Below are 22,562 nucleotides of genomic sequence, written 5' to 3'. Positions count from 1 at the left end.
AATTAGGTTGTAAGCCCCTCTCAAAGCTAACTTGTTAAAGACTTGAGCTCCTTTAATCTGATCAAATAATTCTGAAATAAGAGGAATAGGGTGTCTATTCTTCCTGGTGATATTGTTTAACCCCCGATAATCAATACAAGGTCTCAAAGATCCATCTTTCTTCTTAACAAAAAAGAATCCCGCCCCGGCAGGTGAGGTGGAAGGTCTTATAAATCCACGTGCTCCTGAATATATTGAGTCAAAGCTGCTGATTCGGGTTCAGATAGAGCATAAATCCTGCCCCTGGGAGGAACCTTCCCTGGAAGAATGTCGATAGTACAATCGTAGTCTTGATGAGGTGGTAGTGATTCTGCCTGTTGTTGGCTAAAGACGTCTGCGAATTCTTCATAAGGGGCGGGAATAGGTGAAGAGAGACACAGAGGACGTCAATCAGGAGTCAGCCAGCAGACAGGGTGGTCCAATGAGCAGTCCAGGTCAGGGTAAACAGCAGATATTATATCCAAGAAGCGATCCGGGTCAGGGCAGGCAGCAGGCAACGATAATCCACAAGGCAATCTGGGTCAGGGTAGGCAGCAGGCAACGATAATCCAAAGGTAGTCCAGGTCAGGGCAGGCAGCAGACAAGAATAATCCAAGAGGCAATCTGGGTCTGGGCAGGCAGCAGGCAATGATAATCCACAAGGTAATCTGGGTCAGGGCAGGCAGCAGGCAACGATAATCCAAGGGCAGATCAGGTCAGGCAACAGCAAGCAAGATGAATCACAGCAAACAGCAAACCAGAACCATTTGTGGCCGAAGCAGTGAGAAGCAAAAAAACTCTCTTTAAATACCCGAGCCTTCCCGCGCAGAACAAGACCTCCATCGGCGTCTGACATCATAAGGGGGCGTGGCCTCGTCCCGATTCACGCGGGGCCGCGCCAAGGAGGAAGTCAGTCCCAGGGAGGAATGCTGGCGCTCAGGAGCTCTCTTGCAGATAACACTCGCCTTTTAAGTGATGCTCAAGTGACGTCATTGGGAGGCATCTGGCCTGAGGTTCCCGCCCTGGGCCCTTTAAAGGAGGGAGCTCGGGCCACGCCCATGCCTGCCTAGGTGGCGGGACCGAGGATGCGGAGCCCCGATGGGAGCTCCACTGTGAGGCCTGCGAAGACGGAGGTGAGAGGAGAAGGTGCAGAGGACGCCATGAGCTGGCTGCAGCAGTGAGAGAGGAGTGCCTAGAGCTCGTGGAGGGAAGCACTAGGTAAGCAGGCCTGGTCGTGGCACCAGTGCAGCCGGGACACGCAACAGTATAATGCTGAAGTTACTACCATAAATCACTTATTGGGCAGACTAGATGGACCATTTGGTCTTTATCTACCACCATTGCTTTGATACTATATATAATTGTAAAAACATACTAATAAAAAAATATTCAAAACTGCTGATGAATAGAACAACCAATAATTAAAAATGCATATAAAAATTTTAAAAAATTTTCCTAACCAATAAAATATTTTATAACAGCGAACACATCAAATAACACCTAATTATTAAAACTAATAGGATAAAAAAACATTCTCCACTCTCAATACCTGGGAATATTTCATTCCAATCACCATGAGATTGTCATGGATTAGTTGGGGGTGGGGATGCACACAAACATTCTCAAATACTCACACTAATACACATGTTCATTCTCACACAAACTCTCTAATAAGGTCACTCACAAGTGTGCACTCACACATGCTCCCTGACACACAGGCTGACTCATTCATACTGATTCGCACATAGCCTCCCTGTCTTTCATACTCTTTCGCACATTCACATACAGGCTTCCTTAAACATGCTTGCTGACTCTCACACACACACATTCATGCTCCCTCACATACAGGCTGACCCACTCTCTCATACAGGTTCCCTGATTCACACACTCTCTCTAATGTCTCACACATAAGCTCCCTGACTCACATGATCTCACTCACACACACACATATTCCTTACATGCAGGCTGATTCACTCACACTCACACACAGGCTCCCTGACTCACATGCGCGCTCTTATGATGAAACACAGACTTCCTAACTCACATGCTTTCCCTCACACTCACACATATGCGGCTTGATTTGTTGTGCGCTTTCTCATGCTGTCACATAGGCTTTCCTGATTCACATGCTCTCTCTCACCCAGGCTCCCTGATACTTTCTCATTCTCTCACACAGAGGCTCCCTTACACATGCTAACTGACTCAAACACACACATGCTTCCTCACATACAGGCTGACTCACTAACACTCAGACATAGGGTCCCTGACTCCCATCTTTTCACTCACTCTTCTCCCCCTTCACATAATTAAAAAAATATATTTTTCCTACACGTGGTCAGAGGGAATCCAGGAGAATATGGTGGGCTACATGTTGCTGCTGCTCATGTGGTGGCCATTGGTGTGAGAAGGATTGGGTTGGAAGGCTCTGATGCAATTTTTTTATTTTAATTATTTTTACCAAGACCCAAGCATGAGGGGATCCAGCAGCTAAGAACAGTGCCAGGTTTGGTGGCAGGTTTAGTGGGAGATTTACTGGCTGCCTCCCACCAGCAGAAGCAGCAGCAGGGCAGGGGAGATGGCATAAGTATTTCCCAATGCTACAGCGATGGTTGAGGAGGAGAAGGGTACCACCTCACCAGATCTGCAGGAAGAGGCCCATAATGCCTCTGCCACTACCACTGCAGTAGCAGCTGCTGCCATCATGAAAATTTAGGGGTTAATTTTAAAAGCAGCGTGCGTGCGTCTATGTGCATGTGGTGCCTGGCGCACGCACATGGACGCGCCGATTTCATAACAAACATGCACCGGCGTGCACATGTTATAAAATGTGATGGCCGTGCACACATGTATGCCGGATTTTAAAATTTGCATGTGGGAGGGGGTAATTTTCACAAAATATGCCTGGCGACGCAATCGGGTCTCAACCAGTTCCCTCCCAGTCCGCTCCAATTAAGGAGCGGACTTGGAGGAAACTTCCCTACCCCCCTACCTAACCTTCCTCCTTCTTCCCCTCTCCTCCCCGCCCCCTAAACTTAACCTAACTTTCCCCCAATTTTTTATTTTAATACTTACTGCTCCTCTGGAGCAGAAGTAATCTTCGCATGCTGGCCAGCTGCTGGCTCGCGCTTCCCTGGAACAGCATTAAATGGCGCTGTCCTGGTCACCCCCTGCCCTGCCCCCTCCTCGCCAAGACTGCACCCCCCCCAGCCCGCCCCTTTGGAGAGGCCCAGCACATCAGCGCGTACCAGGGTATATGCTCGGGCCTGGTACGTTGTAAAATGCGCGTGGCACATGAAAGGCCCGGCCATGCATGTAAACCCGAAAATTTACGCACATAGCCAATTTAAAATATACTTGTAAGTGAGCAGGATGCCTTGGGGAAGATCCTCCAGTAGCAGAAGAACTACTGTGGGGCCTGGTGTTGGTTGCAGACGATCCACAAGCATGGGGCTGCTGTGTCCAACACCAACCCATGTGATGGCCCTGACTTGCCCACTAGAGCATACTCAAAGTCCCAATAGGCCAATCCTACAAAAGTCTTACTATGATCATCAAATGCTCTGCATTTTAATAATAACAGCTTGCTCTTGAATGTGGTTTAGACATCCTCTTATTTATCGTAACAAAACATTCATGGAAATTACAGTAAGACATGAAGCAACTGAGTGATGTTTAATATGGACAATTCTTTTGAACCAATCAGCATCAATATATACTGTTATGAATCACCCCTTTATCATCTGGTTTTCCCATGCAGTAATTCTTACAGTCTCATTAACCATATCAGCCATGATAAATTCTGTAATGCAGTAAGTCTTTGTTATATTGCCCAACTTGTGATGTTCCGAACCAACATCTCTGCTAAATTTGCACCCTGTTCCAGATCTCTGACATCCAATTCACTTTCTGATTCTAAGCCTGGCACCAGGCACTGATATCAGTGCATCTGGCACCAAGACTTGACATCAGCACATCCAGAGCTGGCTCCTTCTGCTCAGCCTCCAGGAGGCACTGGGCTGAAATCAGCAAATTCCAGTCTGGTCCCCATGCTCCCACCCACCATGTTCCAACCTGGTCCCTACCTCAGAGCAACTCTTGGGGGCAGTGGGAGGATGGGGGCCACCTGGATCGCCTTGGTGGTCAGGAATTGCATGATCACCCTGGCCCATGTGATATTGCTGGACCTATAAGGAGGAGAGAAGGCTGAGCAGGGAGTGGTGGGATGGGGGGGGGGATGGAAAGATGGTTGCAAAGATTCACAGAATGGGGGTGGGGAAATGAAAGAAACAAAGGTGGAGAAGGCTGAGGAGTGAAAAGGAGAAAGATAGGAATTGTTGAAAGAAGAAAGGGAAAAAAAACAGGAAAAGGGAGGGACGATATGGCACAGCAAAAAGAGTACATAGTCAGGAGGTGAAAGAGAAAAGGATGAATAAAAAGACCAAAAAAATACTCGTTAAGAGGAGAAGGGAAAGAGGGGAAAGAAAATGCCAGACAGAAATGTGGAATGCCTGTGTTTTCCTGTCTCCCTGTCTCCTTTGTGAAAATTCTTCTGTGAAAGCAATTCTCCCTATTAAATGTGTCTGGGGGCAGACAAGTTATGTTATAAATTCTCAGGCTTTCAACTTAAGTTCAGTAATAAAACTTTTTTAGTTTTTAGTTTGTTTTTTTTTAAGCTAAAGGACTGTCATGGCTTTGGTGTTGGGACCAATCCTCCATGTATAACATTGTTTCCATTGGGAAAATCAGTTTTCGACTCAAGTCGTTTCGGCATAATACAGTTTCAGGAGCGAAATACGAATTATCCATGGACGTCCTGTACTCACTGCTGGTTTTTTCACAACTGGTTCTCCCAGTGGAACAAGAAATGTGCCAGCTTCAGTATAATCCTCCCTCGTTGCTGGCTGACCTCAATTCTGGAGTTAACGCAGGTAGAAGGATTAACTTCATCTGAATATAACTAAGCAAAATATCCTCAAATTTAGCAATAACATCCAGCCAGACTTTAATCTCTATTCAGCAAACGTACAATTCTTCCGCTAGAACTCAAACACATCTCTTAGTGGCTCATTAGGAGAGCATTATCAGATCATGCAGGCTCTACTGAATAAAAACTGAAAGCAGCATGATCACAGTATACCACGTCAGTACCTACTGCATACACATACCTTTATCTTCAATCTTCCATATTCAGCTTGTCCATATTTTATGCAAATTTTAAAAAATAAAATATTTCTCGAAAATTTGCAAGTACAAAATATGCACGTCAATAGCATCTGCATACTCTGCAGCTGTTATTTCTGTGGGCGGCTGGTTGGCATGGAGACACGTGCCTTTGAAAATTGAATGTATGCACAGTGCACACTTTTTTCCTTTCCAGATGTAAACACGTCCATAGAAATGTCTATTTTTTTGCTGCAGAACCCACCCCTACTGTGAACCACATTTGTGGAGGGCAATTTTAGTTAGGATACTTCACCTGGGTAAATACCTCTCATTGCTAGGTAAATGCCTTTGAAAACTGTCCTACCCATTAAGTTATTGGATTACAGCTCCAGGAGTTCACAACAAGCCAGGATCTTCCCTTCGCCTCCCCTCCCCCACACTTTATGTTTCTCTATGTAGTCTAGCCATCACGCAAACAGTCTTTCGCTAGTGGCCACAGACCTCAGCCCCTTTTGGAATCTGGTACCTGTACATCCGAGTCTAGTCACTAGGGGGGGCAATTTTGTCATTGATGGGCTTCCAAACTGGTGGTCCACATTGTACCCACATGGGCCTGCAAGCACATTTGCAAAGAGAAACCCTGCACTATGTTGTTTTTTTTTTAATGTACTAAGTATACCTGTCAAGAACATTTCTGCATTTTTGGCATTCATTTAGTGAATTTACTGGCTAATTTTAACAGGAATGATAATAAACAAATACCAGAGAGGATAGCTTTAAAACAAGTGCATAGTGATACAAATCTACATACACAGCTATATGGATGCATGCACATGCACATATATTTTATATTGTGTGTGTGCATTTGTGCATACAATATAAAATATGCTTACATTTACCCAACATGATATGTGGTGTGTTTTTTCAAAACTGGCACTAGGTCAGGAAATTTTCAAAATGCGCAACTTATCCAGCTAAGAAGCACCGTTTAAGACATATCTGGCTAAGTAAGATAGCTGGATAAGTAAAAGAAAAATGCTACTTAGCCGGAAAAGTAAGATAGCTGGATAACTAGCATTTGAAGATTTATCCAACTATCTTACTTATCCGGCTAAGTAGCACTTTCTTAAGACTTATCGGGATAAAACGAAACTTATCTGTGAAACACATGTATTTGCGCTCCCTATTTTAAACATTACTCATGGAGATGTGACGTGTATTTTCCATAGCACTTATTGATTTTTATGGGCACAAATTTTAAAGCGTGCATATACGAAGGAAATTACCAGTTTTACATTAGCCAGTCCATCCCTAGGTCATTGATACCCTCCTGGTTCTTCAACCTGAACTTCCCTCAGTTTATTTATATTTCTCACCCAGGCAATAATTGGCTATAAAGAATTTTATTCTCACTTACATCATAGAACACATTACACAGGTGTAAATATACGCAGGAAACATACATATGCGTGTTGCTTTGGCAGATTATAAAATAGCAACTTGTAAGGAAAGCCCCTGGCCGGCCCTTTTTTATATGAGCAAATTTATTCATGCATCATTACTTGCACATGTATGCTTGAGGTTTAGAAAATAGCATTTGCACGAATATGTACTATGTTTGTTTGCATCTGCTAATTTTTATGCATGCATCTTTTTGAAAATTCACCTTTTAATATGTACTTATTTATTATAATTCCTGGTAAAATTCACCAGAAAATTCACTAAATGAAAGATAAAAATGCAGAAATTTGCTTGAGAAGTATTATTTTCCCTGAATAACTCATCCAGTGTGAACATAAACACTACCAAAGGAGAATTAGATCTGTGTCTTTCTATTGGGAAGATATGTTTGATATACTTACCACATCTACAGTACTACTTGGATAAACATCAGCTTTCCTGAACCCCATCAGTCTCCATTGCTATTGTCAGTCCTTTGCTATAATTAGGGCTGCTTTACTGTTTATCTGAGGCTTTTTCAAAAGCAGTATTCTCCCACAGCAGTAGCTGTCAATCAATGCCCAGCAAATAATATCTTAGGAATTACTTGTATATAGAGGTGCAAAAATGTATGTTCTAACTTAAGAAAACAGAAAAAGTTCTCACAAGTGTTTTGCTTACCATAGGCACAGTGCATTCAAGGGATTCCTGGTTTAGCTCAGAGAAGCCGCTAGCCCATTTCTTTTCAAAGTTACAGCTTTTATCTCCTTTCATGCAAAGAATATCAGAACAGCTGTGCAAGCTTTCTGTTTCTGTTTGGTGGCAGTTGAGTGAGACGCAACCTTCTCCATAGGACTGTCTGCTAATTTTGGGGCCATCAGTTCTAGTTTTAAATAAATCTTCCATGTTGCTTTGATTTAATGTATGCCTTCTGTAGCCTTTGGCATCTACCAGATTAAGTACAATCCCTGTTGCACTTTCTTTCAGATCATCATTGACTTCTTGGCATTTTTCTTCTGCAAAATGTCTCACAATCCCATCCAAGTCTTGTATTCTTTTGGTTGCATAATTTGTTCTTCTTGTCATTATGGCTGAATTTTGTCCTATTGAAGAGTCAGCTAAGCTATGACAAGAATCAATCTCCTTAATTAAACTAACCATGTATTGTTGAATGAGAAAATAAATATCTCCAAATCTGGAGTTCTCTGTGTTTCCTTCTTCAGTTCTCGTACAATCATTTTGAATAGCTAGAGAAGCTCCAGATAGTTTACACGTTGTCCTGGCTTTCACCGTGGAAGTTTCATTGTAGTGTTGCCCAAGGATGAGAACCATCTCTGTTTGTAAGACTGACTGAATCCATGTGGGTAGGTCTCCTCCTACACCTTCCTCCGTGGACTTTGAGTGATTATCACAAAAGCGAATGGTGGTATTCTTTACCACAATGTTACCTGACATTTGAGATGGGCGTGCTGCTTTGCTGAGGAAGTGATCACACCCAATAAAGGGATCCTGAGTCAGTCCCATCTCGCCATGTTGATTACTCTCTAGGGAAAGTTCAGCCCCTTTCCACTGCAGTGTGCTTAGCCAGGTGCCCTTAGAGTAATCCATCCTAACATCAGAACATTCCAAACGGTCCAGGTCATCTGGCAAAAGCTTAGCAGCTGTGATCAGGTTTTTTGCTGGCTGGAGCTCAACATTACGATTACATTTTTCAGATGCATCCTTAAAGGTGCTTGTGTAGTAATTGGATGGCAGTGGTGTATTCTTAGCTGGAAGTATCTTAGAGTCACTGCTTTCATACGAGTCATTTTCTTCACCGAGCAGACTTGTCATAAAGCTGTATGTATTATGACAATTATCCATGCAGTCAATTTGACTGAATGATTTGAAATATATTTGTCTATAGTGGCACTCATTCCAAATCAAACCTCTTGCAGTTATTGGCATATTGCTTCGGTAAGTATTTTTCTGGAACTTATTTATGTTACTAACATCCATCTTGCCCTTGAAGCAGTGCAGAACACAAGAGTGATTGAGTAGAAAAGATAACTCTTCTGTTTCCAAAAGGGTCTCAAGAGGGGAATCATTATTTTCTTCAGTTACAAAATATGAGGTAATGCAAGTAGAATGAATGCTTTCTTTGGAAGGGCTTCTTTTCTCCATAAAATGTTGCTCTTTCTGGTCTGTTTCTGATCTACCTTCATCTTGATCTGAATGTTCCTTGCTCCTTGGGTTAATTCCTGCATTTCCTTGTAGTTTTTGAAACATCGTTTGGCAGATTATAGATTTTGTAATTTCAATCATAGTGGAGCCACTGACCATTCCTGGTCTGTTTATTGCAGAGACTTGGTAAATGACAGCTTCTTGTTCTGTGCTCCTAGGGTAATAAAAAAAAATAGCATTGGTTGCAATGGGGAAAACTTTTAACATTAACAGGCCTATGCAATAAACATTAATGTGCATGATCAAGTCATCTTGTATACACTAAAAATAGAATGCTGTACAGAAAGGTCTTACTGTGAAGGTTAATGTAGTCTTTTAAGATGTTAGTGTGAGAATGCAAAACTTTGCAAGCCTGCACATGCAAATAAAGAAATGAGGGGTTACTGAATGCTTGGTAAGTAACATGCTTTGTTCAGTTCACCCTCCACACTATTTACTGAATGTGTGGTAAATGGTTGCTAGTTAATACTTGCTAGGACCAAGTGTCATTTAGCCTCTGTGCACCAGCATTTAATTATCCATGCTTTTTCTTTTTTGTAATCATAAGATTGTATATAATGTAAGTTTGCATTTACTCATTCGTGTTTTTTGTAATCACTTATAAAGGCTATGTTTCCACTTCTTTCCATATAATTGTTCCTCTAAATTTCCATCGCTAGCTCTCTTTTCCTTCTGTTACTCTCCCTCTCTCTCTTTCTAGCCTTTTCCCCTTCCCCTCTCCCTGTTCATTGTAATTTCTCCATCTTTAATTGTTATTTGTAAACCAGCGTACTGTTCCACACGACTGTCGGTGTATAAAACCTTATAAATAAATAACATAAATAAATAAATAAATAAATAAATAAATAAATAAAATCCCCACTGCCAAATGGTCCAAATGGGTCACTTAGCAGTGGGGGTTTCCTCCCTTCTTCCCTCCCATGGAAATACAAAGCTTTTGCCAGGGCATCCCTCTCACTCCCACTGGGAGCAAGTACAAGCCTCATCTTGGGCATCCCTATTTCTCCACAACCCTATTGTAATCACATGCTCACCCATGTGGTAGAGGACCTTCCCCTTTCAGCTAAACATCTCCCCCTCCCCCTGAAGCACCAGACTCTCCCTCCTTCTGAGTCAAAGTTTCCCCTCCCTCTGAAGTACCAGACCCACAGGAAGAGTGCACGGAGATGAGATTGGTTTAAAGTTTGGTTGAGCTGAAGTAAGGAAGCTCAGAATCTGAGTCATTCAGCATAGGCAATCAGTTACAAGATGGTTCTATATATATCATAAGAAAACAAAATACAATTATGTTGTAGTTTAAAGCTGGTTTAACTGGTTTTCAAATTCAGTGGGTACAAAAAGATTGTATATTGTAATAGAAGTTACAGCTATTCTGGAACTCTCTCTCTCTCTCGATTCCTTCCTTCTCCCTCCCTCTCCTTTTTTTCTCTCTCTCTCACTCTCTCACTCTCTCTTCCCCCTCACCCCTTTCCCAGCCAGCTTGGAAGAGATTCAAACTAAAGAATCTCTCTCTCCTAGATAACATCCTTTCTCCTTTAAAAGAAAAGGCAGAAGACCTAAGGAGCTTCCACAAAGGGTATATTTTAGCGGATTTTATATAAAAAGCTTGGTTGGTTATTTGTTAACATGGGAAATCATCCTATAGCACAGCAGAGTCAATCTGGTCCCTGCATCATATTCCTTCATGTAATTTGTAAATAGACTGTTAGAAGGAGTGAAAATCTAGTGTACAAGCTATCAAGAAATTATTTTTATCTTGTCTAACCCAAAATGTTGGATTACCCAAAATGGCTTACAAAATTAATAAACAATTCATAAATAAGTTCAAACACATAAAATACAATTCATACATTCAAGAAATAACAACACACAATACTTTATAAAAGCATCATAATAATAAGATTAGACCCTATGACCCAGCTAAGCCTCCTTCCCTGTGGAATTGAAGCAACTGAGACAGTAGGTCATACAATAAATTATAAATTAATATAAAAGCACTTAAAAAAACCCCATCAAAACTGCTGTAAAGCCACTGAACCTTGCTCCCCATTCAATCTCTTCTAGATCTCTCTCTCAAAATACCTTTAGGCACTCCCTGTGTTCTAGTTTACCTTTTTTTTTGAAAAGCAAATGGAGTTTTTTTGGAAGAGACAGATGCTCTAAGTTCTAAATGTGTCATCTCTCCCTATATCATTATTCTTGATAATAGGATAAGTAACCTGCATTCACATTCATCCTCCTTGGTACAAAATAGCAGTTGCACACAGCTCCTGTCACATCCACATTCTGCGTAACACCAAGATCTAGTAGATAATTTCATTTGAATGCTACATCTCTGAAACCTTGCTCTGCCCCCACTGTAGGGCTCAACTCTGCTGTACTTTTTATTTTTTTTATTTTTTACAATGGACAGCACTAGAGGGAAAACACAGTGGGGACAAAAGCATGATTTAGAAACAGCTGCTCATGAGCTGCAAGCCTTGATGTGTATGTGACAAGGAACAGTCCTATGATTTGCAATAACATAAAACTGACAAGTGTTTTGCAGCAGTGGAAAGTTTTGCATTCCTAATGCAGGAAGAGTGTGTGAACTGTGAACCCAGCTCCTTAAGATGAGCTCTTATCTTTCCTAGAGTCATTCTGAATTCTGGAGCCAAAGGGAATAAAACACTCATTGTCTGAAGGACTGTCTGAAGGAACAGAAAAGCAAAGGCAAGAAGCCTTGACAGCTCACCTGAAGCAATTCAGTGTATGCACTACTTGGCCCTGCTGCAGTTCCTGTCTTGGCAACCCACTCAGCATCCTACGTTGAGGGCCATTCTTATACTGAATCAGCTCTGGTTCCAGATTACCTGATTATGTGACAAAAAAGAAGAAAATGTATATTTTGTTTGGCTATTTTTTTTTTTTTGTAATTTACCATTTTTGATATGCACTATTAAAACCATAAAGTCCTAAATAAACACTTGCGAGCATGGGTAAATAATAGAGCATTGTCTATGTTACTCACAACTCACAAAATCTCAGTTGCTGCCTGATGAGATTCAGTCCCTTTCTGTATCTCCTATCTCCGCTTCACGGACGCTTCTTGGACGCAGCTTGCATTTGCAAGCTATTTAAATACAGTATCGAGCGGTAGGGTGAGCCGGACTGTGCGTGCGGCAACCGCGGGTGTGCCCGGCACTAACGCAGCTCTCCCTACCGCTCCTTACTGTAGCGGCCCTGTTAATGATTAACATTTTGCCCCTGCGATTCCTGTTTCAAACTTTAAGGAATTTCTTTGCTAAGAATCCACCACAAAATATCTAGTCTGCTCTTCCCATTCCTGAATCTCACCATTCTAATGCAGTTATGGTTTCTCAGCTCCTCACAGTAAAAGTCTTCCACATTTGTAATTACTGTTTGAAGAAGGATGCTGTTTTGTTCTGTCTTTTACAGCGCCATTATCACGGATGCTTTTTTTTTTTTTTAATTATTCTTCTCTTCCCTATCTTTCTAATGGAGGGTTCTGGAGGACCTGCACTGCCCTGGCACCAGCTCTGATATGTTCTGGCAACCCTTAAACAGATCGTAAACTTGACCATCTAGGTGCCCACTAGTCAGAAGCAAGCAGAATTGCCTGCCCCAAAATTATCTTCCTTGCTGCAAGTGCACTGTACTGGAAGGGAGTAAAAGGGAAATGGAGCAGGGAGTCAAGTTAGTGACAAAAATAATAATGAAAAAAATACCGGTCACAGTCTAACATCTGTCAGCAAATATCAAGGAGAGTTTGCCAGTGTGCTGCCTCATCAGCAGAAGAGTGTAGCCAAAAGCTAAACAGATAAAAAAAAAAAAGTAGTAAAGTTTGGGAACTACCGTTGCCAAATTCATGCACAATAGGAATGTGCAACCAAAATAATTTCATTTTAGTTTATATTTCATTTTTTTTTGTTTCATGTAATGTTTATATTGGTTTGATTTGTTTGCCAAACTGAAATAAACATTAAAAAATACATACAAAGGACCAGAAACTGGGCCCCAACAGCCATTTTCTAAGGCATTACCAGGGCTTCTACAAACCCCTCTGATCCCCCTCTCACACCAAATAAATCAGTTGGGGCCTGGAACATCCACAACCCTTTCTGTGGGGGGCCTCTATCTTGTCCTGGTAGGAAAAAGAAATAGGAGTGATCCTCAGTTGCTCCTGCTCCTACAGTGGCAATGGTTCCTGGCCCTGTGACTGGTGTCAAAGTGATTTTAAACTGGCATTGGACTCACTGTTGGTTGGTACTATTTTCTTATATGGCTATACAAATAACTGATCATCAGGTCCAGCGTGACTGGGTGTGCAGAGTGTGCATTTGCACAGAGTGGCACACCTGGGAGGGCGGTGGCAGCAGGAAGGCCGTGGGACAGCCAGCAGAGCCCATCCCGCCAGCGGCTTAAAAGAAGAGAGGCTGCGGGCTGCTGACAGACTTCAACCCATTTGCAGCTAAAGAGAAAGAGGTGCTGTGGGCCACTGGTGGAGCTAAAACCACCAGCGGCTTAAAATATGGAAAGGCCTTTAATCTACATAGAAGCAAAACTGTGCATGCCTGGGGGATTCCACTTCGCCACCCCCAGCTCAGAGAAGACCAATGGGCCATGGTGGAACTTAGTCCACCCTGGCCTGAACCCAGGCTGTGGTGGAGCTTATTCTACCATGGTCCAAAGTCAGAAGGAGGCTGTGTGTGTCTGTGTACATGTGTACCTATTTGAGAGCCTGTGTGCATATCTGTGTGAGATCCTGTATGCATGTGTATCTGTGTGAGAGCCTGTATGCATGTGTATGTCTGTGTGAGAGCCTGTGTACGTGTGTATCTGAGAGCCTGTGTGCATATGTGTGTGTGTGTGTGTGTGTGTGTGAGAGAGAGAGCCTGTGTATATGTCTATGTGAAAGTCTGTATTCTTGTTTGCGTATGTGTGTGTCTGTGACTACCTTTGAGTCTGTATGCCTTTCAGAGCCTATGTGTCACACACATAGGATCTCACAGGTATGTACACATGTCTGTGAGGGAGAAAGAGACTGTATATGTGAGAGAGAGGGAGTGTGTGTGAGAGCAAAGGTGTGTATATGAGAGAGGGAGTGTGTGAGAGAATGAATATATTTATTGTGTGTGTGTGTGTGTGTGTGTGTATGTGAGAGAGAGAGAGAAGATAAAATTTGTGGGGCCTTACCTCCCCCAATCCCTGACAATATCAGGGTAAATGGAAGTCAAAAGATCCCAGGTATAGAAAGCAGATTTTATAATCTTTATTAGTTTTAATTATTGGGTGTAATTTGATGTTTCTGCTGTTTTGAAATATTTTATTGTTTTTTTAGGAAATATTAGAATATTTTTTAATTATTGGATATTTTTTTCATCAGGAGATCTATATTCAGACACAGTCCAGATAGCAAAGTTAGCCCAATAAACTTATCCACCTAATTTTGGAAGTATATTCAATAGTGAGCCACACTATTGAATTATAGCTGTCAATCTTAGGCCTAGCTCATCATTTTGCGATGTTTATCGTGAGAATACTGCGTGCAATAAAAAAGGGCTGTGTCTATTCTAATTGCCGGCCTGCCTCATCGCATAGCTAAATAATGCAGCATGATATTTTTTGGCACACTATAAATACTGTCTTCCTACACATTCCTCTTTAAGGGTGTGTCAGGAGTTTGGTTAGAAAAGGTAGGTGTTGGTGGGTTCTTAGAGATTTATAGTGATTACTGATTGTATTGTCTTGTTTGCTATTGTCCTCTGTTTCCATTTACCTTTGTCTTTTGCCATCTTTGCTGGAGTGAAAGCTTTTGTTTTTTAGTCAAGTTTGTCTGTTTTTTTTTTTGTGGAGGTAGTGAGGAGGAGTGGAGAAGGTAGTGAAGAGGAGTGGAGAGGTGTTGAGGAGTAGAGGTGGTGAGGTGGTGTGTGTGTGTGTGTGCTGTGGAGGTGTGTGTGTGTGTGTGCTGAGGCTGAGGAGGTGTGTGGGTGTGAAGGAGATGTGCTTGGAGGATATGGAAAGAATGGAACATGAGAGGCATGGGGAGAGAGGAGAGAAGAGGCATCAGGAAAGGAGGAGAAGGGGGCCAGAGAGGGAAAGGGAGGATGTGGGCAAGAGTGGCACGGTAAGGAGTCAGAGTAGGAGTAGGGATAGGCGCAGGAGTAGAGAGAGGCAGCATGGAAGGGATAGGAGGGTGTGGGAGGGGGAAGGGTCTAGTCAGGCAAATTCTGAGGAGGAGTAGGGCAGGGTAGGGATAGACAGAGAGGGCAGGGTAGGGAAGGGAGTTGGTAGGGCAGGTTCAGAGGGGGAGGAAGGGAGGGAAGAGGGGAGCGGGACAGAAAGTGAAGAAAGGGAGACCACCTTTCCTGAAGAGGAAGTAGCACTCCCTTCAGGCAGCCAGCCAGCACCACATGCTCATCTAAGGGCCATAAAGTTCAGCACACAGGAGAATGACCTGGTGATCACAGGGGTCCTACAGAACTATCCCCTGCTGTTTGGCAACCGGGTGGACAAGAAGTCCAAGGCAATGAAGGGGCAGATATGGTGCAATATGGCACAGTCCATCAGCAGGCGGAGAGGTGTATTAAGAAATGGGGAGCAGGTTGCCCACCGATACAGGGACATTAAGGCCCAGCTCATGGCAGTGAGATCCAAATACCAACGCCTGACCAGAGGAGGAGCGCCCTGTCCAGTCCAGCTGACGCAGATGGAGGAGTGATTAATCGAGAGGCTGGGACTGAACGTGTTCGAGGGCATGGCTGAGCAGCAGGACATGACGCGAGCTGCAGCCGGTAAGTTCACCTCACCTCACTCTGACAGAGTGGCCATTATCGCGGTGTCAGAGGATCGCAAGCTGGCAAGCTGCCGGCGCGCGCAACTTGTGCCTGCCTGGAGGCAGGCGCAAAAGGTAAGATAATAATTTGGGGGGTTAGAGTAGGGCTGATGCGGGAAGTTTAGGGGAAGGGGTGGGAAGGTTAGGTTAGGGGGAAGGGAAGTTCCCTTCCAGGCTGCTCCAATTTCGGAGTGGCCAAGGAGGGAACGGGGAAAGGCAGCGTGGCTCGGCGCGTGCAAGGTGCACAACTATGCACCCCCTTGCACGCACCGACCCCTGATTTTATAACTTGCACGCGCCTGTGCGCACAAGTTCTAAAATCGGGCATATATGTGCGGGCGCTGGGTAGCGAGCGCACATGTAGGCCATGCACGCTTTTAAAATCTATTCCTATATATATTTCTTGTTAAAGTGAAATCTCAAGGCATGGTAAAGAGATTATCATAATACCCGGAATGTTGGAGCAAATTATTAAGTTTTCACACATTCCATTCCAAGCTCACTCATGGAAGGTCTCTCTAATGCTTACTATAGTGACCTTTGAACATTGAGCATTAGAGGGACCTTTCACGAGTGAGCTTGGAATAGAATACAATTCCTCTGAAGCAGGCAATTTCAGAAACATGAATTCATGTTGGGGTCTTACAAACGTTTGATACCTACATTACAAACTAACAGAATCATTCATCAAAATGCATTATGGCGTTAACACATGCAATAATCGCACTATTGCTGGGCGCAAATGCAAAGTTTTTGAAGGGGTGGGATTGGGCAGGATTAATGAAAATGAGGGACAATATCACACCATGTGATAGTATAATGCATACTATCTCATGGTTTTAACTCCAGAAATAACTACACCTTTTTTCCTGGTGTTAAGCTTGCGATATGCCCAAAATGGCCGTAACGCAATTAGGGTTGAAGATTGCAAATTGCATTTTGGCCATTTCTGGGCTAGGGAAGGAGGACGGAGGGGGAGGGGAGAGGGAGTGAAGTGGAGTAGAGAGAAAGAGAGAGAGAGAGCCTCTGGGGAGGCCTTCACTATATTCAACTATTTATATGCCTATGGGAGGGCCAGCTAATAGCTTGAGGTGAGGTGTTGGTGGTGGTATAGGGTTTAGGGGCCAGTTTTACATGCAGACTAAGACATACGAACAGCACAGTACACCTCAGTAAGATTTGATGTCATTTGGAGTGAGGAAACAAACAGGCCCCATAGTATCTCTCCCAGCTTCTGACACCTTACAAGAGGATTCTGCTCCTCACAAATGACCCTTTATGTTCTCTCTACCGAGCTGCATTCAAAGTAGGTAGAGAGTAAAGTGTACAAATCTACTCTTCTTATACCTTACATCCCTCCAAATCACATTAAATCTTCACTGATGGTAAGTGTTCTGTTCATACGTATGACTGTGTATGTAAAACTGTCCCCAGAGCACACTCCACCACATAAACCTCACCCAGAGTTACTAGTGGCCCCTCTTACAGTGGTATAAATAGTTAACTTTTTTGTGAGCCCCTCAGTGGCAGTTTCTTTCTCTTTCTCTCTCTCCCCCTCCCTCTCTCTCTCTCTCTCTCTCAGAAGTGATAAAATCCTGTTTGGTGTTAGCCTAACCATGTCCCTTTTTTTTTTTTTTTATTGCGGGTGCTATATATAGCAAAAAGATGAATCTAGGCCTAAGTTAAGGGCATTCCAGAGGTATAACTGGGAAGAGCTGAGTTATCCAGCTACCTCCAGTATTCAGAGTTAGCCAGATAACTTATCTGGTCAACCTATAGACCTGTCCTAAAGTGATCTAGATAAACTTATCCACACCACTGAATGTATGGGCTAAGCTAGCTGGATAAATTTATCCGGCTAATTAGCTGAGCCATAGGCAGCTGAATATGGACCTCTACAGTTTTAAGTAAACATATGCTAAAACATTTTCAGAATAAATTTTCAAAGGGATTTCCATTTTGAAAATTTCCCACCACCCTTAGGAAGGGAAAAGTACTTGACCTGTCCACAGCATGTCTACTATTCCCCATCGGGAAAAGGGTCAGCACTGGTTGTAGTATGCTCAATAAAGTATAAGTAGAGATTTCATTTCAAAATCCTTGTGTGTTCTTCATCCTTCGTAGTTTTCACCTGCAAGATTTGTGGGGTAAAGAATCCCCATGGCACCATCCTGTCATAGGATTTTCAAAAGAAACTCCAAAAGTCTGCAGCCTGCTGGGTACTTTTTTTTTTGAGAAAAAAGTACCCTGCAGGCTGCATGAAGCTCATGGAGTTTCAAAATTGCCATCCCCATGCGTAGGTTCCTTTCTATTATGGATACTTTTGTTTTGCTGCATGCCTTTTAGTTAGGTTGAAGTCATATATGATGCGCAGCAGCAGGCCTCCAGAAACAAATTCAAATCAGTTGTTATTTTTGAATATTATGTGCCCCGTCCGCGCCCGGCCCACACACGGGCCTGCTCACCTCGCGAGCTCCTCTGCAGGTCATGGGTCGGCCTCCCCAGCGGCAGCCACGAGCTCCTCCAGGCTTGGCGGTCGCCGGGCCTTCCACTGTGCACTGTCTCCAGTGGTGTTGGCCACGCCCCTACGCGCACGTGGACCGCCCGGCCTCTTGTTGGGCCAGGGGCGGGTCCTAGCTCCATGGTACGCTCTGATTGAAAGTTCAATATAAGGAAGTTCCTGCCTGCACTTCCTTCGGGTTGGCACTACATGTGTACTAGTTTGCCTCTGCATTCACAGTCTTGTTCCAGCCTTGTTCCAGCATTCTACTGTTCCAGCCTTGTTCCAGCGTCCTACTGTTCCAGCCCTGTCCAGTGTCCTTCTGTTCCAGTGACCTTCTGTTCCAGCATCTGTCTGTCCTGTCTCCCCAGGTAGTACCCTCGGACTATCTCTCTGGTACTGACCTCTGCTTGCTCCTTGACAATTCAGTCTGCTGCCTGGATCCTAACCTCTGCCTGCCTTGTGACCTCGTCTGACCTCTGGAACCTGACCTCTGCCTCATTGACTACTCCTCGGACTGATCCTCGGATTCTGACCTCGGCTGCCATTGACCACGTCTCCTGATTCTGGCTCTGTCCCTTGCCTTGTCTTCGCCTACGCTGTTCTGGTCTTCCTTGCTCCACCAGACATACAGCCTCGAGTCCGACCGTGCTCCCCTGCTGTTCGTGGGCATGCCTCTCTACTACCTCTCCAGGAGACCCTGCGAGGTCCACCTAAGTCCAAGTGGCCCGGGTCCCTACGGGCTCCACCCGGAGGGACCATGGGCTTCCAGTGGTGAAGCTCATCCTAACCTCTGTCTCCTCCTGTGCTCCACCCCCTGGGGGCAGGTGCTTCTTGGTCCCTACCAGGGAGCCGTTCTCCACTGCTCCAGGACAAGGGGCCACCTCCAAGCTGAACATTGAAGACTTTTTGGTTAGACTTAGATACAATCCAACTGACATGGAGAGACATTTTATTACTGCTGTCATGAGCAGCATGATGTATATCGTGTCTCAAGTCAGTCTTTTCTTTATAGAACATGCCTGCTGCCTATTTACTGCTCATTTATAACAGTGGAAAGTAAAATGGTGGCGTTCAATTATCTTATATGAGGTGAGAGATAATGTATGCCATCACTATCATCATAGATAAATAAAATTACTCTATGCTGGAAGGAATGCAAAACAAAATCTAATCTAAGATCCTGGAACTGGAAATTAATCTTAATCAATTCAGTTATGCTTTTATGTCCTTAAGCTTTTTTTTTTTTTTTTTCATTTATATTACTATGGCCTGAATAAAAGTCCGTTCTCCAGAATTTCAATGACTTACATTGCTTTCTCTTGGAATATAAAAAACAGAAAGTATGCAATATAATTTTCCCAGTTTATAGCACAGAAAAGGCTATAAACAGGATGGAATCAATCTAGAGAGTGACTACTAAAGTCAGTGATCTAATCTTCATTGTAAAGCATATGAGGACAGACTTAAAGATCTAAGCATATATACCCAAGAGGCAAGGCAAGATAAAGGAGACAGAGAGATATTGAAAAATGTTATCAATGCACAGGAGGTGGATCTTTTTCACTGGAAAGGAGGCTCTGGAACAAGGCGTTCATTGGATGAGGGTGAAAGAAGGTAGACTGAGGAATAATCTAAGGAAGTATTTATTTACAGATAGGATGCTGGATGCATGGAACAGCCTCCTCTGCAGGTGGTGGAAATAAGGGAAGCATCTGAATTCAATAAAGCATTGTACAAGCACAGGGGATGTCTGAGGGAGTGGTAGATATGGAGCATTGGCGGGGATGGGCAGTCTAGATAGGCCGTATGGCCTTTTCCTGCTGTCATGTTTCATTCCTAAAAGCATACAGCATGGACAAAGAAAAATGACTGAATCAGCACAAGTCTAAAATTTGTGTTCAGTAATGCCTCTCTTTAGAAGGCTGAAGCCAAAAGAATGCATATCCCTTCATCTCTCATAAACATTCATGCATTCACTTACCTTTTCAAAACTTAAGTCCTGTTGTGAAATGTAGAAGTCCAAATTCAAAATCATTTAGCTGGCTAATTCAAAAGATAGCCAACTAATTGAATATTAGGGCACATATCTTCCTAAATTCTAGCCAGCTAGTAATACCTATAGCACCTGAATGTAATTTGCTTTGAAGTGCTGGAAAACAGAATATGAATCAAATAACTATATAAATAAGTTAAGTGGCTAGAATTTAGCTGGATAAATTAGGAGCATGTAAATGGGTGGAGTTGAGTTAGCTGGCAAAATTATCCGGCTAACTTTGATATTCAGAGTTATCCAGTTCACTTAGCCAGATAAGACTGGTCAGGCCAAAGATCTGCCTTAAAGTTAGCTGCACTATTGAATATACTTCCAAAGTCGGTCAGATAAATGTAGCCAGCTAACTTTGCTTTCCAGACTGTGTCTGAATATGGACCATCCTGGCTGACACTATGAAAACATGGGTGGAAGCCTTGCAGATAGTGTTACTGTTCACAAGTTTCAGATATGCCCTCATTCAACCATTTCCCAGACTAGAAGAAATTTCGGGTTTTTGAAGGAGCAATGATAGTTTTGTACCTGATATCGCGCAGGAAAGGCTGACTTTGGAATTCTCAGGTACTGACTGGGAATGCAGAGATGAGGTAAAATGAGGTGAGCTCTTTTGAAAGGGCAGCAAAGCCATTATTTCTTGTCAAACAGATCTGAAACATAGAGAAAATAGGAATCAGGACTGAATATTAAATCTTCCAGCTTTATTGTCCCCATCAGTCTTAAGGTAGAATAAATATTTTTTAATAAGCTGAGAAGAATAGTTTCTATATCTTAAGAAAGTCCTTGCAGTGGAGAGCTGTAGAATTGTTTCCATCCTTACATAGTTAGGTCTATTTTTATTCCCTGATGTGAATGTACAGCAATTAAAAATCTTACCTCTAAATAGAGCAAAACATTTCTCTAGATGATGGTGTCATGGTTTGATGGAAAAATGCATTTGTATTGAAATGCATGCTGCATGCTCATCCTAAAAAGGTGCAACACATTTAAGGGTGAATTGTAAAAGAGATGTGCACGCCATAAAGCTCAGATGCATGTTCGATCTCTTTTATAAACCTCACACATACATGCACAGGTACTGGTGCATGAACAAATCAATGTGTTTAAAAAACTGGCTTGGTGGTGCAGGATAGGGTGAGGCAGAGGCAGAGCAGGAGCGGTCCAGGGCAGGGCTAGCAGTTATGTGCACAATTTCCAATTTTATAACCAGCACAAGCAACACACATATGATTGTTAACTTTACCCATTTACTTCTGCTATATATCAGGCGTAAGTCACAATAAGCCTCTTTATAGCCAAATACAGATGGGGTGAAGGCTCTGGGTGAAACACATTTTCTGCACATGTGCATATTATAAAATTTCCTCACTTGCACGTGTAAAAGCCAACATTTGCTTCAGAAAATGTGTGATTAGCAGCTACTCATGCCTGTGTTTAAAATTAGGAGCACACGTGCACATTGGGGTGTATTTTATAAAATGCACGCACACTTGGACAGACAATACAAAATTCTAGCGCATGGGTACTTGTGCTCACATAGGCACAATGAAAACAAGGTAGACCTGTCAACTTAGAGTGGAGATATTTTATTCACACAATATTGCAGAGGTTAATAAAAGTCCGACTCTGGCCGAGTTTCGCACAATGGCTGCGTCAGGGGCTTCTCGAGAATCAAGAGCGTCTATTGATTGTTTTCTTAATTATTGTTTTGGAAACAGCATCTGGTCAGTAAGCAAAGTCAGTTTTGATTCATTACTGCAGGAAGTATATCCGAGGAAGCTCACTGTATGTATGTATTGGCCAGAGTTGGGTTTTTTTAACCTTTGCAATACTGTACAAATAAAATATGTCCACTCTAAGGTGACAGGTCTATCTTGTTTTCATTGTGCCTTCTGGCTTCGACAGACCGTTTTCCGGTTTGTTTCTTGGGACCTTGTGCTCACATATGCATGCATATGGGCACCTGCACATTCATTATAAAGTCATCTTTAGAACTTTATGTGTGTCAATAATGTTTTACTCTCTGGTAGGTATCACTGGTAGGAGGCTCTAAGAAAAGCTGGGCTATTATTCAGGAGGACAGTACCTTTGCAGTATAATCACAGGCCACATGATACAAAAAAAGAAATTGAAAGGAAAAGAAAAGAAGGAGAAAGAAAAGGAAGAAAAAAAATCTCTACTCCAATAAGAAATAAACCATGAAACAGATTCAGAAATTGACATTATGGCCATATTTTAGAAAACAGAATTATTACATAGAAATTAAACAGCAAAATTATTTAAATGAAAATGAGCTTCATGAGGCATTTGAAAACTTAATATGAATAGGAGAT

The 22,562-nt window shown here is 42.8% G+C and overlaps 1 protein-coding gene across 1 annotated transcript in view; it reads right to left on the bottom strand.

Annotated features, from left to right (window-relative positions):
• Window positions 1–22,562, bottom strand: part of ALPK2 (alpha kinase 2) — a 311,543-nt gene that overhangs the window by 245,428 nt on the left and 43,553 nt on the right. The window contains exons 2-4 of the mRNA XM_029579517.1: window positions 20,755–20,879; window positions 11,579–11,696; window positions 7,303–8,998 (exon numbers count right to left, since the gene is read on the bottom strand). Coding sequence (XP_029435377.1) covers window positions 7,303–8,998; window positions 11,579–11,696; window positions 20,755–20,860 — 1,920 coding nt within the window. The 5' untranslated portion in view covers window positions 20,861–20,879. The remainder of the gene's footprint in view (window positions 1–7,302; window positions 8,999–11,578; window positions 11,697–20,754; window positions 20,880–22,562) is intronic.

This window comes from Rhinatrema bivittatum, chromosome 1 (assembly GCF_901001135.1).
Source record: "Rhinatrema bivittatum chromosome 1, aRhiBiv1.1, whole genome shotgun sequence".
Lineage (NCBI taxonomy): Eukaryota > Metazoa > Chordata > Amphibia > Gymnophiona > Rhinatrematidae > Rhinatrema > Rhinatrema bivittatum.
The sequence above is the reverse complement of the archived record's forward strand: the minus strand, read 5'-3'. Positions and strand labels throughout refer to the sequence as shown.